This window comes from Protopterus annectens, chromosome 6.part0, assembly GCF_019279795.1.
Source record: "Protopterus annectens isolate FY-2018-M chromosome 6.part0, PAN1.0, whole genome shotgun sequence".
NCBI lineage: Eukaryota > Metazoa > Chordata > Ceratodontiformes > Protopteridae > Protopterus > Protopterus annectens.
In genome coordinates this window covers 1,375,099,283-1,375,115,529 of record NC_056737.1, presented here as the reverse complement: position 1 = coordinate 1,375,115,529, position 16,247 = coordinate 1,375,099,283, and the positions used below count along the sequence as shown (strand labels likewise).

Here is a 16,247-nt window from a genome sequence, read left to right as displayed (position 1 = left end):
TTTGGAGTCTGACATGGCTCCAGCAATTCTAACCATGTGGGTTCTGTCCTTGTGCCAGTTTGCAACCCATCTAGTGACATAGGGGTTTATATTTAAGCTGGTGAGCTTATCTATAATGCCCGAGTGGGGTATTGTATCGAAGGCTTTTGCGAGGTCCAGGTAGGCTGTGTGGACCACCTTCCCCTCGTCAATGACCTTGGTGACTGTTTCAAAAAAATCGACCAGGTTTAAGAGGCATCTCAATTCTTTCAATCTTTCAGGTTCTCATCTGAGTTAATTCCACAATCATACTTTTTTTCTCCCTGCAGTAGACAATCAGCTGCTTGCAGGCTCTCTCCTCATCGACCTTGCTGCCCTTGGATTTACTCCCAGCCACGTTTGGGGTTAGTGAGGAGACAAAGGCAGCCAAAAGCAGTGCCATACTGCTGACAAGGGAGACAGTCTTCCTTAAGGCCTATTCCCTGCATTCACACAGTTCAAAGAGGTGGAGTGCAATGGGCTCATGGATCATCATCCACATCTCTGAATACAGCTTTGCCAAATACCATTCCAAGTGTGTCTCAGTCTTTTATCAGGGACGAACTGCAGAACTGTGCCCTTGCACAACCCCCAAGATGGACATGCCCATCCTCCCTGTCTGAAACATCAAACACCTGATCCACTTGCCACACTTGCATCTCCTAGGCTGTAGGTAATCAGGGTTTATCCCTCTAGGCCACAGGTGATGCTTTCGGACTTCATCTCTTCGGCTGGTTAGTATCAGTCTTGTACCAAAAAAAAAAAATAACATTACTTTTAGTTGGGACATTGCTTATGTTTACACTTGAGCAATGGCATTTGTTTATAGACTTCTGGCATGCCTTACCTGGTCTACATTCGCACTACATAACAGAGACCTCATCCATTATTCATATAGAACCTTAACAAGCGAGTTGTATTGTAGATTAGTATCTGCATGTTATTGATTTTTTTTTTTTTGGCCTTAATGTACATCAAATTTAGCATCACCTTTTGATAAACAGGTATATTAGACATCCAGTCATAACTGAGTAAAATGATGCATTTTAAGACAGTCTTTCAAGCAAACACCTCATTTATCATATCTTGTAGTGACTGACATTTCTCAATCCCTGAATTTTTAACCCCAAAAAGTGTTTCCAGGTCTTTATATCACCACTTCTGGCACCTCCAAGACATTATTAACCTTCAAGAACATTTCTGCCCTCTGTTTAGTGCAAATACACACATGTGAAGGCCTTTCCATGAAAAAATTCTAAATTGTATTAAACTGGTGAAGTGAAACAAATCTAAGTCCACTTTTCCCACCTATACTTGAAAAGCTAACTTCTTTTCTCAGTCCCTTCTCAATCTTTCAGAAAATCACCTTCTCAGCTCTAAATATAAATTATACCCCATACTCACTAACATTTTCACATAAGCCAGACTTCTTCTAGGCTTTAATTAAATTGTCATTACTGACTATTTTAAGTTATTCTTAACCATATTTTTACAGGCTCGTAGGCAAGTACTAAGCAATCAGTCTGCAGACCATTTCATGCCTAGCCCAAAAACTTTAATCAAAACTTCACTCTAGCTTCAAGGAGTACGAGGCAAGCTAGATCAGGAAACAGTTTGAGGCTGCCCATCCAATTATCTGTGTCTACCTTGAAGGTGGTAAGCATACTACTCTGTTTGACATGTAGTGGAAGTTTGTTCCAGAGGTGATGGACACGTTGGGATATGTATCCATCACCCCAACATGTCTTATTCATTAGCTGATGGTTTAGTTTAACAGAGTATTTGATGTACCATTAATTCTGTGAAGTAGGAGGAGATAAAATAGGGATGGATCTTTCACGGCACGAAAGGCTAAACACAGATCTCCATGGAGGAGTCTGCAACAGACTGAGTACAGAGAAAAGTCTGCAGTCTCTCCTAAGAAATGAGATTTTTGAGGCCAATGATCTTTTTAGTTATGAATCTTCAAGGTCTCTCAAGTTTTATTTATTTATTTGACATTTGTTTACCAGGGTGGTCTGACTGGGTCTGCAGAACCCGTTTTCATCACAGGCTGGGGAGAAAACCTCCACATACAGTACAATACAAATACAGTATAATCCAATCCAATACAAATGACATCAGAAATACTATATACAAATAAGTTGAAAGAACAAACTATGTTACAAGATATTTCAATATATACTACATCTAAACAATTCTCTTATAGTTAAAACATTACAGACAGTAATAGTTACTCTCACCATATACATAGACTATAAGTAGATGGTGTCCAAAAATAGTATGTAGGTAGTGCAATGTAGGACACTGTCTGTACATGAAAAATAGAATGTTGGTTTCAGTAGGGAAAATAATAGCTAGAAAGTCAGTGATGCAGAAAGCTAGTGAGAGAGTTGAAAATAGAGGCATTACAGTCTGAGCAGCAGGATATGGTATAGAAACAGAGAAGGAGTTAGGAAAGCCTTAGGATTTTGTAGACTATGAGGGAGTGAAATGTGACAGAACAGGAGGATGAGGCTAGTAGGGAAGAAGAGGAAGGGGCTCAGCATTAGGCAGGCTTTATGCAGGAGTAGGTATTTTTGAGATTATTTTTTAAAGAGGCTTTGAAATGGGTAAGGCCAGGCATAGACCTGGTAGCTAGAGGTAGTGAATTCCACAGTATAGAGACAGAGTATGAATACAGAGAGTGACTTGGTTTTCCTTGTAGGTTTTTGAGATCGCTAAGAAATATTTGTCTTCTGATTATAGGGATTGATTTGGTATGCAAGGTGTGACTAGCTTGACTAGTGCAGGGCAGGGTAGGCAGTAGGCTAGAAAATAAGGTTGTACAAGGTAGATAGCTGAATAAAGGCAAGTTGGTTAGGTTCTGCTGTATATTTAAATAAATAAATAAATACATGCCAAAAGATTCATTATATTCAATAATGGGTCTGATCAGATATGAGTAAAGGGATAGCTGTGCCTGAAGATCCAAAAACCTTAAATCTTCATTCACTTACAAATTATATTTTATCCTTGCTTATTCTCAAGAAATGTGTGACTCATCATCTCAACATGTCCCAAAATATTGGGTTATTTATTTTCCTCCATTCCACTGCTGTATTATGCTCCCCCATTCCACACAGGCAGATATGACTTATTGTTGTTTCTAATCTACAATGCCCAAAAAAGTTGGTTTACTACACCCTCAAGATAATCCCATTAGTGTAATTTCTTTGCAACCTGCCATTTACACTCAAACTGAATTAAATTACAACTACCTAAAGTTGCACTGATATACAACGGTAATGTAATTCTATGACATTTGCCTATTCCCCAATTGCAAAGGCATCACTAACTTTTCTCTACAATAACTCTACCATGTTTTCCTTCCCAGATGCATTCCTATACTGTCCGTATTGTAACTTGATACTGGGAAAGCTAAGAAAAAGTTGCATTACATAAACAACTAGGGGGAAATAAAAAAAAAAATTGGCAGCTTGTATTTTGTTATCTGAATCCATTCTTCTCGTTTTCCATGTTCTATTTTTATAAATAATCTTGCCCTTACCTTCTTCCTCTGATTCATCACCACACAGATATTGAATCGGCTAATCAGACATGTAAATATTGTATTTTTTTTATGTCCCCATATATAAGGGAGGTTTGTGACAAGGTAGGACTACAGAAGTAACTAAATTCCAACGCTTCTTTGCTAGTTTTACTTATTTTGCACCCAAAGTAAATCTGAAATTTGTTTAGTTTCTGAAATAAGGGTTAAGTCTACTCTCAGGTAGATTAAGTTGGCATTATTTGCTGATCATGTGTTGGTCTATTTAACTACCTGTCCATGAATAACCTTGAAAATGGGAGACTCTAAATATGCCAGAGGTTGAGAGTACAGTACAAAACCAAGTTATGTACAGCACTCCTGACATGTTCATGTATATAAACAAAAAGGGCACTCATAACACCATCAATTTTAACATTTACTGAGTAAATGTATATAAAAAAGATTAAATTACAGAGCTGTTCTGGAAATCCATAGTTCATTATTCCCCCTCAAATTGCTCCAAATGACCCTACTGTAAGACTTGAAGTGGAAAAGGCTTATTATAAACAGTCATCTCCCTGACTCCCTCGCATCTTCTTGCAACAACTTGTTTCAATTACATTATCAAAAGTTTGTCCCCTTGTAAAGAAGAAATTACTTGCCCAGATCAAACCCAGTAGAAATGTAGCTATTTTTTGTTGCTAGTATCCCTACAAATACTTTGTGATCATAATTCAATATAAAAATTGGTCTATATGAATTTAGGATGATCTTTCTCTTATTTTAAGGTACACTATTGCTCATTTCTGTAACACAGTAACTTCTACCTTGTAGGGCTTGATTAAACAATTTAACCCAGGTACCTACTTGACTTTTAGCTTCCCTAATTTCCAAATTTCAAATGATTCCCCATCATGGCCAAGAGATTTACTGTTCTGTTGCTAACATATTTAACTTTTAGTCTTCTCTAGTGTGATTAAAGACAACTGTTCTACATGGATATCTGGTATTGCTAGTAAATAAATTTCTTCATACTTCTGTATCTTCCTTTCACTACTTGCACAAGTTCATCAGAATGAACGTCTTTATAAAAAATAGTACAGTTGTGTAAGATCTTACCATAACAGTAGATATCCTTCTCTCCACTGTTGCAGTATTCTACACCAAAGGGATTTCCTGCCAATAGTAGCCCATTGTCCAGCCAGTATACCAAAGTTTCACAATTTGTATGCTCCCCTCTCAAGGCACAGGGCATAAATGTGACATACAGACGTATATATCAGAACTGAAAAGCACCAGGAGGAACAGTGCAAGGAATTTGGAGGAACATTTGCATCCAGAAGGTCAAAAAAGAACAAAGTGGAAGTGGGAGGAGTGTGGGAGCAAATACTGCAGCGGTGAAGAGAAGGACATTTACTGTTATGGTAAGATCTTGCACAACTGTACTACATCCTTCTCTATCACTGCTGCAGTATTCTTTACAAAAGCTCAAGAAGAAACTTGGAAGGTGGAAGGTCCAGCAGACCCCTCAAGAAACTCAAGCAGGACAGCTCTGGCAAAGCCAGCTCTTGCTCTGGAGACATCCAATTTGTAATGCATAGTGAAAATATGGACACTGGTCAAAATAGCAACATCAAGGATGGAACTGGTATCCAATCCTTTGAAAAAGGCACCAAAGGAAGCCATAACCCTGGTAAAATGAGTCTTTACAGAGTCCGAAATACATTTTCCATGAAAGGAGTAAAAAAAAAAAAAAAGAAAAAAAAAAGAAATGGCCTTAAAAGATCCATGAGGATATGGTTTGCTTAGAAAGAGCCAAACTCACAGATCTGGGTTGAAAGGAAATAAAAAGTTGGTCAGTATTTTGAATGGCCTTGGCCTTAATTAAATAATACTTCAGCTGTCTATACAAATCCAAGGTGTGAAGAACCTTCACACTAGCATACTGCAGAGAAGAAAAAAAGGAAGGCAAATTAATAGATTGATTAAGAGAATAATTCGTTAAGCACCTAGTATGAAGAGAGACCCTTGTCCCTATAAAAAATCAAAAAAGGAAGAACAGCTTTGACAGCCTGGGGTTCAGATACTCTCAGATGAAGTAAAAGCCAAAAGAACAATTTTCCATGCACAATGTTGTACTGAAGCTAAAGCTGCAGGCTTAAGGAGGAGCCTGAGTGATTTTTTTCAAGTACAAAATTGATTTCCCAGGAAGGCAGAAAAAGCTTCCCATGAGGCCTGATATGAAGGATGCCCTTAAGAAACTGCCTGATATCAAAACTAGAGGCCAGAGGAGGAGTTAATGTCAGACAAGCAGAATTAGCTGAGAGGTGAGCTTTAACAGAAGAATATCCTAACCCAGCATGGAGCAATTTACACAATTAAAACAAAACCAGAGGGATCCCCACAGAAAATGGATCATGGTTATATGTAAAGCACCAAAGAGAAAATCTCTTCCATTTGGACATGTAGGATTTCCTGGTAGAGGGTTTTCTGGCCACACATCCTCAGAAAAAGGTACCTAAAACAGATCCCTATCACCCACAATGTCAAATGAAGAGTGGACAAGTCAGGATGGATCAGATATCCCTTGTCTTGCTTGAGTATGTCCACCCTGTGAAGTAACTTGTGACTGCCCCTGGAAGGTGAAGGGGGAACCCATGTTGTCTGGGCCAAAAGAGTCACCAACAAGAGTCTAGGGGAGTCCTGATCTACCACCCAAGCCAGAGGACTTGGGACTCTTGTACAAAAAAAGAGGAAGTTGTCTGTTCAAAGGGGAGGCAAAAAGATCTACCTGAGGAGTACTCCACCATGGGACAATGTCCAGAAACACATCTATGTGAAGCATCCATTCGTGAGTCTATGCACTGGACCGGTTTCCAACAATCTGCCACTATATTTTGCTCTGAAGGAATGTATACAGCCTGAAGAGTCACTTGATACTGGACAGCTAAATAGTAAACTTAAAGAGCTAGTCTGCAAAGAAGGTATGACCATGCCTCCTCTCCTTGCTTGTTGATATACATCATCACTGTGGTATTGTCTGTGAAGGTTTAAAGAGGCCCGGAAGAAAGAGGAAGTGAAAGGTCTGAAAGCAAAAATGATAGCTCTAATCTCCTTCATGCTGATATGATCTTACCTCTGATGAGACAAGAGATCATGGTCCTTGAGGAAGCCAAAAGAGGCTACCTACCCCTTGCTTGAGGCATCTGAGAAAAAAGTTCCCAAGAGGGGATTAGGCCCTGATAATGAAGTCCCGAGTTGAGAGACAGCTGACTAATCCACCACTGAAGCTCGGGTTTGAGGCATGGATGAAGAGGGACTAGAAAATCTAGTGGATGAGAGCGCTGGAGCCATACTGAATTTAGGAACCATGGCAGTTTTCTCATAAGAAGTCTGGCTAGAAGTAGAATAGGAAAAGTGGAAGCCATGAATCACAGTGAACTGAGAAATTCTCTGGCTGTAATTGAAACCAGAGGGAAAAATAATTAAAAAAGGTGATCAGAGAAAGAGCCTTGAGAAGAGGCAGGGAAGCCAGCATAGGAATGGTCTGGAACCTGCAACTGAGAAAAAACACAAACCTAAGAAGGAACAAGGACTGATTTATGGCAGTTTATTGTGAACCCCAGGCTTTGTAAGAGAAAACAGTTAACTGGAGGTGATGAAGAAAGACCTCAAGGGAGGAAGCCTGAATGAGCAGGTTGTCTAGATAAGGAAAGATATGAATCCCTTTCATCCTGCAAAAGGCAATCACAGGAGCAAGGCTTGTGGTGAATACCCTTGGGGCAGTAGAATGACCAAAGGACAAAGCAGAGAGCTGAAAATGCAAGGCAGAGACAGAGAAACACAAAATTTCCTGAAAAGGGGATGAATAGGTATGTAAAGATGAACATTCTTGAGGTCCAGGGAGACCAAGAAAGCCTGGGGAAGAAGAGAAAATAAGGTTTGAAGGGATAATATTCGAAAGGAAGGAACCTTCAGAAAAGTGTTGAGCTCAGAAATGTCCAGAATGGGTCTCCAGGTGCCTTCCTTCCTGGGAACCAGAAACATTCTGGAATAAAACTCCTTCACCTCCTGGGACAGTGGCAAAGCTTGAATGATGCCCTGTGCCAAAAGGCTCTGAAGCAGTTTTGGGAAGAAAGGAAGCCATTCCTGAGGAGTTTGCGGGATCAAAGGATTTTCATACCATGAAACTTCCGTAACGGATGATGGAGAGAAATCAAGGGTCGAGTGACCTTTAAGCAATTGGGAAGGGACACGGAAAGACTAAGTGATAACGGAATCTGACTCAAGAAAGGAGGAAGCAAATAAAACAGTCAGATAGAACTTGGCTTGTATTGAAAAGGAGGCTTCTGAGAAGCAGAAGTCTGAGTAGACTTAGCAGAAGGAACCCACCTGGAACCCTTCTTACCTTTGGGAGGAGGGTGAGGCTATCTGCAAGCAAAGGCAGATTTGGATGCAGAACTTCACAGGAACTTAAGGATGACAGGAGAGACAAAAATATGTTTCAATTCCTGCAAGAACTTGCCTTTATTCTGAACAGACTTAAAAAGCTCAGCAGCAGCAGAACCAAACAGGTTTTTATGGTCAAGAGGAACATCCAACAAATCAGCCTTAATATCATCAGGCAAAGGCTGGAGACAAAGCTAACAGTAACAGCTCAAAACAGAATCAAAGGCAGCCACCCTAGAGGAGGCATCAGCTGAATTACATTCCCTTCAGAAATCAGGGAGGTCTGAGATAGCCTGCGGACTAAAACATACCTGGTCATATGGGTCTGGTAATTAACAGCCCAAAAGGCCAAGGTGGCAGCAGTATATACCTTTTTGTCTAGCTGTTCCACAGCTCTACTGTCCTTGTCTGAAGGAAGTAGTTTAGTAGAAGGCAAAAGTTTAGATGGTTTGTCAGAAGAGACTGACACTACACAAGGGTCAGCAGAACAACTTTTGTATAGGAATTTACACTCATCAGGCTCCTTTGTAAACTCTATCAGGTTTCTCAGGGACTGGAGGTTGAGAAACTGGGGCCACAGAGGCTATTGAAAAGGTATCTAAAGAGGCAGCTAAGACTGGAGGCACAGCAGAGGGATTAGGGAATTCCATCTGGATGAGCTCATAACACCTCTTTTGAATATCGGAAACCTCTGAAGAGTCGCATTTAAAAATTTCTTCACACAAGAAATAGTAACCCCAAGGAGAGTTCTTCCAAGAGAGAATCTAGACTAATAAAATCCACCTCCCTGAAGCCATAATCCAAGGAAGAAGGGATCTGAGAGGAATATGCCAAAGACTCTTCCACAGAACCCAAATCCTCTTCAGAGGAATCTTACTCTCTGGGCCTGAGCGGGCTAGATGACCAAGGGGGGGCAGGCCCCAGAAACTCATTGGGTAGGCTTTACAGCCATCAATGCATTAAACAACCCTTGGGTAAAAATCCTGCCATTCATAAGGATCTTTAGCAGCAGGGGAAACGTGCTTTTTTTTGCCTTTTCTTTTGCAGTACGTCTGCCCTAAATATCCTAGGAGATTCAGAACCTTGCCTACACTCAACCGACGTAGTAAGAATCTCTTTCTGAACAAGTATCTGCTGTATCCCCTTTGGCTCCTTGGAAATCAGCGGAGGTTCCCCCTCAAAACCTGAAGTGGACATTTGCAGAGCTTCAGAGGACATGTGAAAAGTCAAATCTATGCCAGCCTCCAAATAGGGTCATGGCAGAGGAATCCAACACAACAATTATGTAGCCTTGAGAGAGGTGGGATGGTAGCAGAATTCAGACCAGAGCTTCTTGGCAGCTGACTTTGGGATGGGAAGAATCCACCAGAGCACCTCAGGCCAACACCTTAAGATGTTGGTTCTCCAGTTAAATGGGCAAGGAGAGACAACTATGTAGGGCCTTGGAACTCTGTGTGTTATCATGACAACCACAAAAACAGAAGAGAGACTGCTCATGACAATCCCTATGGAGAATCTGCCTTTCACACTGACATTTTCCCTTTCTGGATGACATTTAAACTTACAAAAATTAAAAAAAAAAAAAAAAAGGTAAGAAGAAACCCGAACGGGGCACTTCTCAAACACAGCTTGGTAACCAGCACAGAAGCAGCAGCATGCAGACCAATAATCAGTGATGGCATTCATACTTGCAGCAAAGAAGGTCTGAAATTTGCAAGCCTGTATGTCACCTTTATGCCCTACATCTTGAGCAAGGAGCACATATGTGACATACAACATCTATAAAATCATAAGGCTTTGGTACACTGGCTGGACATTGGGCTACCCTTGGCAGGGAATCCCTTTGATAAAGAACACCGCAACAGTGACATGGAAAGATATCCTTAAACAGTTAGGGAATTCTCCTTGTCTCCTAACTATACCCCTTGACCGTACTTTTGGGGATCCCGCTTACAACCTTTTGTAATCATACTGTGTGCATTAAATATTACTGATATCTATTAATGCAGTCCACCTGTACAGCTCTTTTTTTTTTAAACTACTCACTAAGTAGCCATTTAACTTTCTTTTTTAACCTGGTTAAGGGCTTCGGTCTTATCACTATGATCCCTCTACCTTGTGTATTTCATTAGTTTTCTTGCAAACTGTGCAAATCTCATATAACAGACTTCCACAGACCACTATCTATATATGCTGCTAGATCCAAACTCTTGTCAAACATGGAGGGGAACGATGTGCACCAAGACAGCATGTAACATTTGTTTCACTATGTATGCATTTAGGTTGCTGAAATCCATACTGGGCCACAGTTCATACATAATCTTCAACACGAAAAAGAATCCTGAACAGTAACTAGTATTTATGGTCTTGTAGGGCCTTTTCAATATTCCTCTTGCTTAGGAAGAATAAGACTTTTTGCATCTGCCTGTTTTCGCCGAAGGGGTAGGAATACCATTAGAGACTGCACTGGTGGGGGGTTGCAATGAAGGGGGTTCTATAACTTCTGGATGTTAGGCCTCTGATGCACTTGTCTTGTGTGATCTTTGACCACTCTAAATGGAAGTGCAATACTCCCCTCTTTGCCTTTAAAGGTCAGCAGACAAGGAAAGGTTCAGGACTGCTACTGTTGCTGAACTCTCCATGTCATCCTAATTGGTGGCAATTACCTTTACTTCTCTGACTACTGCCAATGTTGTTAAACTGGAAAGGACTAAAGGACTTGAGTCTGTCTCCTTTCTACTACCCCTGGTAAGCTTGCTAAGAACCACCTGTGCCATACCTTCTGTGTTTTGGTAGATGACTTTTGAAAAGCCTAGTACGCCACATCCATAGTTATCAAAACTTTCCTCTGCTCTTCCATATTCGTACGGATCCTAATAATCTTCTCACCAAGCATGGACAGACCTATATAAGGGAACTCTAAAAGTGCAGCCTTTGTGTCTTTTGTGAAGTACATTCATCTACATCATGCATACTGGGTCACTGCAATGTCTGCATCCACTGATCTTATGGTACTCTAAGCCATATTTTAAGTAATGAGGAAAATGTAATTAATTAATTAGACTGAAGGGGATTGAGACCATGTGATTCCTCAAAAAGAAGGAGCTTACCTCAACCCTTGTATCCTTTTCCTGCCCAACAGAAAATTCCTCAACTACATGACACATTTCACACGAGCTTCTTCTGAAAATATGCTACATGAGCTAGATAATTAAGTGTTCTTAGAGAGAGCGTAGGTGGCATGATGATGCAAAGACATGATTCCCTTGACTCAGCCTGAGAGGACTGACAGCATGGCTATGGAGAGTAGCCATCCTGAGGGCTGCTGTGGAGGCTATAGGCTCCCACTTAGGTGTTTTCCACTAGACCCACTTAATCTTAAGGTGGGCAAAAAAAAACTATGCTACGTGCTAGGAAACAGAACCACTTGTCTAGACTGAAAGGTGGTCTTGGTGGCATCCTTCACAATATCTAACAAAGGGGGGGGGGGCACCCAAGCAGTATGTTAAGTAGAACTATAATGCTCCTGCAGTATTCTTGGGGATGAATGAATAGGTTATGTGGGCTACCTCTCCTGACTGCATTAAGTATCTGAATTTGCCAAGTCTGAGGTTAGAGTGCCACCTGGGAAAGCTACCCCTTCAAAATCATACATGACAGTGGCAGGGGAATTCTACTGGTGATTCCAAATGCTTCAATTAAGCCTAAAACTTGTATGACCTTAGAGATCTTATTTAATGGTTTGACTTCCTAGGGAGGATTGTAAGATTAATAACGGGGTTGTGCAATCACTTTCTTGACCATAAAGAACTGTACTAGCATAGATGTCCAGAATGTCTCCAGCATCAACAATGGAAGAGTTTGTTGAGCCACTGAATGGAGCACACTGGCACTACAGCTCTGATTCTGACACTGACAGGGTGAGACGTAATATGCTGTCAATACCTGGAAAAGAAAGCTGAAACCATAAAAGATTCAGCCAATGGTGCTGATGCCACTAGGCACAGGAACATGGTTTCAACACAGTCTTCATTAACGCAGTGCTGGGTAACCAGCAGTTGCTCACATTTAGCTGGGCAATGACATTGAATAAAGTGGTGTGCACACCAATGTAGTGTCAGGGATTTCATCAAGAATGGTAACTGTAGCTACCAAAGCAGATGGTTCAAGTTTAGAAAACTTAATGATGGATAAGGATAGTGTCAGGGAAAAAGTGTTTAGATTTAAATGCAGACAGTTCTAAAGGCAAAGGCAAACTATCCTGGCACCCTCTCCCTGCAGCACCAGTAGACTGAGCTGACCTCTTTTTGTCCTTCACCTTACACATGGCCATTACTAGTTTCTTTTAATCTACTTCAAAAAACCTTAGGACCAAGGAAAATTTAAGCTTAATACTGGCTCCAGCTGCAGATGCTGGGGAGAGGAATCAATAACAGCATTACACCCTGCAAGTAGTAGGAGCTGACAAAGAGAGCTGCTAGACAAAAAGCTTCAGGTACTTCAAAAGTCCTTATGGGAGAAGGAAAGGGATGAGATGGGCCCAGAGTGGCATGCTAGAATCAACTAAAACGGTTTCTGGTAGTTTTGTGTACAGGGCTTCTCTTTTCTTCTTTTCTTGTTGCCCTGTTAAAACTATGACAAATGGGACACTCAGCTGAGTTGAATCTTTCCCCGATGCAATAAACACAACACAGATACCCATCACTGGGTGTTATGCACCCACTGCAATGGCACTCCTTGAACAAGGAATTCAACATTCCCTGGTCATTAAAGTCCTCTGCACCTGACATCAAGGAATGAAACTAGCAGAAAAACTGGAAAAAAAGTACATTAAAACATAAAAGTAAACAGGTAAGAATTGGTAGACAAAAGCTCTCATCTTTCAATTTACTGGCTCAATAAAGCTTTGCTGTAGCTTACCCAACCATTTTTTTAATTTAGTTATTATTACTATTTTTATTATGTAGCTGACTTAAAAATAAAAAATATAAGCATAAAACATCTTTTAATCATTATTTGCAACTCAAGTCGGGCCTGAAATCTGCATTCATAAAAGGTTTATTACACCCAAACGCTTTCCTGTTTTTCACGTTTATTTTTTAATAAAACTAGTTCTCCTTGACGTTTCTACAGCCCGTGTTTGTTGCTTTTTGGATTCTGTTTTCAGGCTTGGCACACCTCAGAATTGGTTCATTTTTGCTCTTTTGTGTCTGAAATTTGTCATTTGCTGATCACAGCCTTTCCCCATTAAACAAACAAATATGAACAAGCTGACTAGTATTTCAAGTAAAAGGTAATAAACCACTCTAGGACTGATAACATTTAGCAGAAGTGAAGGACTGGAGACCTATGGGATGAACAGACTCATGTAAGCAAGAGCAATGGAGCAAATACATAAAATTGTTCTCTAGAAAACATGGCATCCATAACACTCCAGAAGCACAAGATACACTAGTCTGCTGTATGGAAAAGGAGGTGATGGTACTGGTAATAAAACTGCTGCTAAATGAAATGAAGTAAAAAAGAAGTCATGTACTCAACATAACGTTCCATGTTTGTAGTCCATCTTGCCCTTCATTCTTACAACATGGGTTCAGAGCCAATCCTCGGCTCCGACTCAGCCTTTTTACAAGCTCAAAGTCTTCTAGTTGGCTCGTGGCTAGGTAGGTTTCCCATAGTGCACCAGTACAATCCTCAGATCTTGTTTGCTGCTAACTAAAGAGAAATAATAAAAAACTATGCAGAAAGAACTCAATAATAAAAGGTCTCGACTTAATAAAAATTTTCTGTCTCCAGATCCTTCCAAGATGGGGGTAGGGGGGTGAGTTCGTAAGAATGAAGGGCGAGATGGACTACAAACATGGAACGTTACAGCGAGTACATAACTTCTTTATGTTCTGTAGTCCTATCTCATCTTCATTCTTACACATGGGACAGCATCCCTAGCACCTTAATTCTTGGGTGGCTCAAGGAAAAATACTCCCGAGTACCATGGAACCAAAGGATGCTCTACCCATGGAGGTCAAATCCAATTTGTAATGAGTTATAAATGAGTGAGGGGTAGCCCAAGTTGCTGATATAAAGCTATCTAAACATGAAAAACAGTACAAATTAGCCAACAAATCAGCAAAATGTGATAGACTTAGCCACGGCCAAGAAGAAGCACATCCGAACTCGTCAAAGCGACAAACGAGATCTGGGGATTGTACTGGTGCACCATGGGATACCTACCTAGCCACAAGCCAGCTAGAAGAATGAGCTTGTAAAAAGTCTGAGTCGGAGCCGAGGATCTGCTCAGCACCCATGTGTAAGAATGAAGGCGAGATAGGACTACAGAACATCCCAATTTATCTTGCAAAGACAGAACTTGTTACTTCCCTACTTAAGACTTTTCAATCATCATATTCAAAGAATATTAGTAAAAAGAGGCACTCTGTGAAGACATGTAGAACATAGTGGGCAAGCAATGAAAGGTTCCATAACATGCCTAGCCATATACACTTTTAAACAGATATTTTTCAGTCCCTTAACAGTGCTTACCCCTCAATTGTACAGCTGTACAAAACCCTGGTGTAAATCTGTGTCCAGCCATCCAGTTATCAAAACAAGCCATAAAGGTAGCCAAAGTAGTACATTGCCTGACATAGTGGTAACTTATTCCACAGGCTAAGAAAACATTACTTTAGAAACCTCTCTCTCCAGAGAGTCTTATTTGCTGATGTGGATTTATGTCCTTAGTCCATTATGCATCTCATACTTCTATAAAGCTAACTGCCTAAGGGAATGATCTATCAAGAAGTGTCATTATGTTAGCATACATTTGATTCCCTTAGTTACAACTTACTTAATGCGTGGCTTTTGAGCAAGATCCTTAACAGTACCTGCAGGCACACCTCTCAAACTGCAGACACTGAAAATAAGTGAAAACGCCCTTGAAAAGTAGGTACATTTAGCCAAAAATATGGACATTTAATTAGCATAACATTTGAATATAAAACAGCACATAAGTCTTACGTCTTCCAGTCGGAATGTGGAATACTAGTCAGAAACCGGTTTAAAAAGAAGAGTGACACAAATTATGAAAAATATAAGAAAATTGTCAAAGAACGAGTGCAAAGTATATAAATTTTAATAAATTCTAGGTAATTTATTTTTTGCTTCTGAAAAAGAGACATGTAAGGTGTGTGTCTTTTCAGTAATTTACTAGCGCCACTATGGTACGGCAGTAGCCTTGTTACCTCACAGCAAGAGGTTCTCCCATTCGATTCTCAGCTGGGCTTGGGAGTGCCTTCTGTGTGGAGTCTGCATGTCCTCCCCGCAGTTGGGTAGTGTTCGAAAGACGTGTGCGTAAATGGGCGTGCCTTCATTGAAGGTTGAACATCTAGCTGGCACCTCGGCATTTCGTAAAAATCTACTGCCAATCATTAGTGGACCGGATATCCGCTGTGGCAACCCCTTACCGGGAAAAGCCAAAAGACAAACAACTAGTGCCACTAATATGTTGGTCATGTAGTGTGGTTTTCTGTGTACTACACACCTTCAAAAATATCACATGTAATATGGGAAGGTCAGAAGACTGCGTTGAAGGATAAAGCCTGAAAATATGGACATGTCTCCAGAAAGAGAGAACTTCGAGGGCAGAGGTCGATTAAGACTGCAAACACAACGGGTCCTAAAAAATATGGACAAATTTCATCCTTGAAGACAGGCACTTTTGTACCTTTATTATAAACAAACAACTTGAAAACAAAAAAAGAAACCTGAGAGCAGAACTAGGATGATCTACATTATTTTCTACTTGTACATTCAGATCAAAAATAAGACATGAGCTACAGTCCTTAGAGTAGAAACATAAATAAGACACTATTGTTGACACAATTTCAGACAAAGAATGAAGCAATATTTCTGAAAGCATGCAATTTGGTATGGCATTCCAGTAATAAACCCTGTGTGTGCAAAAGTATACTGCATTTAACTGTTTAATTCTTTTAGTTGAAAGAAGCAGTCTTTCCTGTAAACACCAACAGTACTACGCACAGCAGTACAAATGCATGCACATCACTTCCTGTAATTCCTACTGAACATTACAAAAGAAAATACTTACAAATGCTGCATGCCTTCCACGAATGCCACGTGTACACTGCTGCCGCCATGGTTTCCACACAAGAAATCCCAGAAGGTATAGCACAAACATAGACGTTTTTGCAAAAGTGCTAAAAAATGGCTTATCAAAAAAATAATGAATTAC

General features: G+C 40.4%; 1 protein-coding gene across 1 annotated transcript in view; it reads right to left on the bottom strand.

The window, feature by feature from the left end:
* SLC35F5 (solute carrier family 35 member F5) overlaps window positions 1–16,247 on the bottom strand; it is a 1,937,586-nt gene that overhangs the window by 1,362,989 nt on the left and 558,350 nt on the right. The window contains exon 5 of the mRNA XM_044074930.1: window positions 16,104–16,223. Coding sequence (XP_043930865.1) covers window positions 16,104–16,223 — 120 coding nt within the window. The remainder of the gene's footprint in view (window positions 1–16,103; window positions 16,224–16,247) is intronic.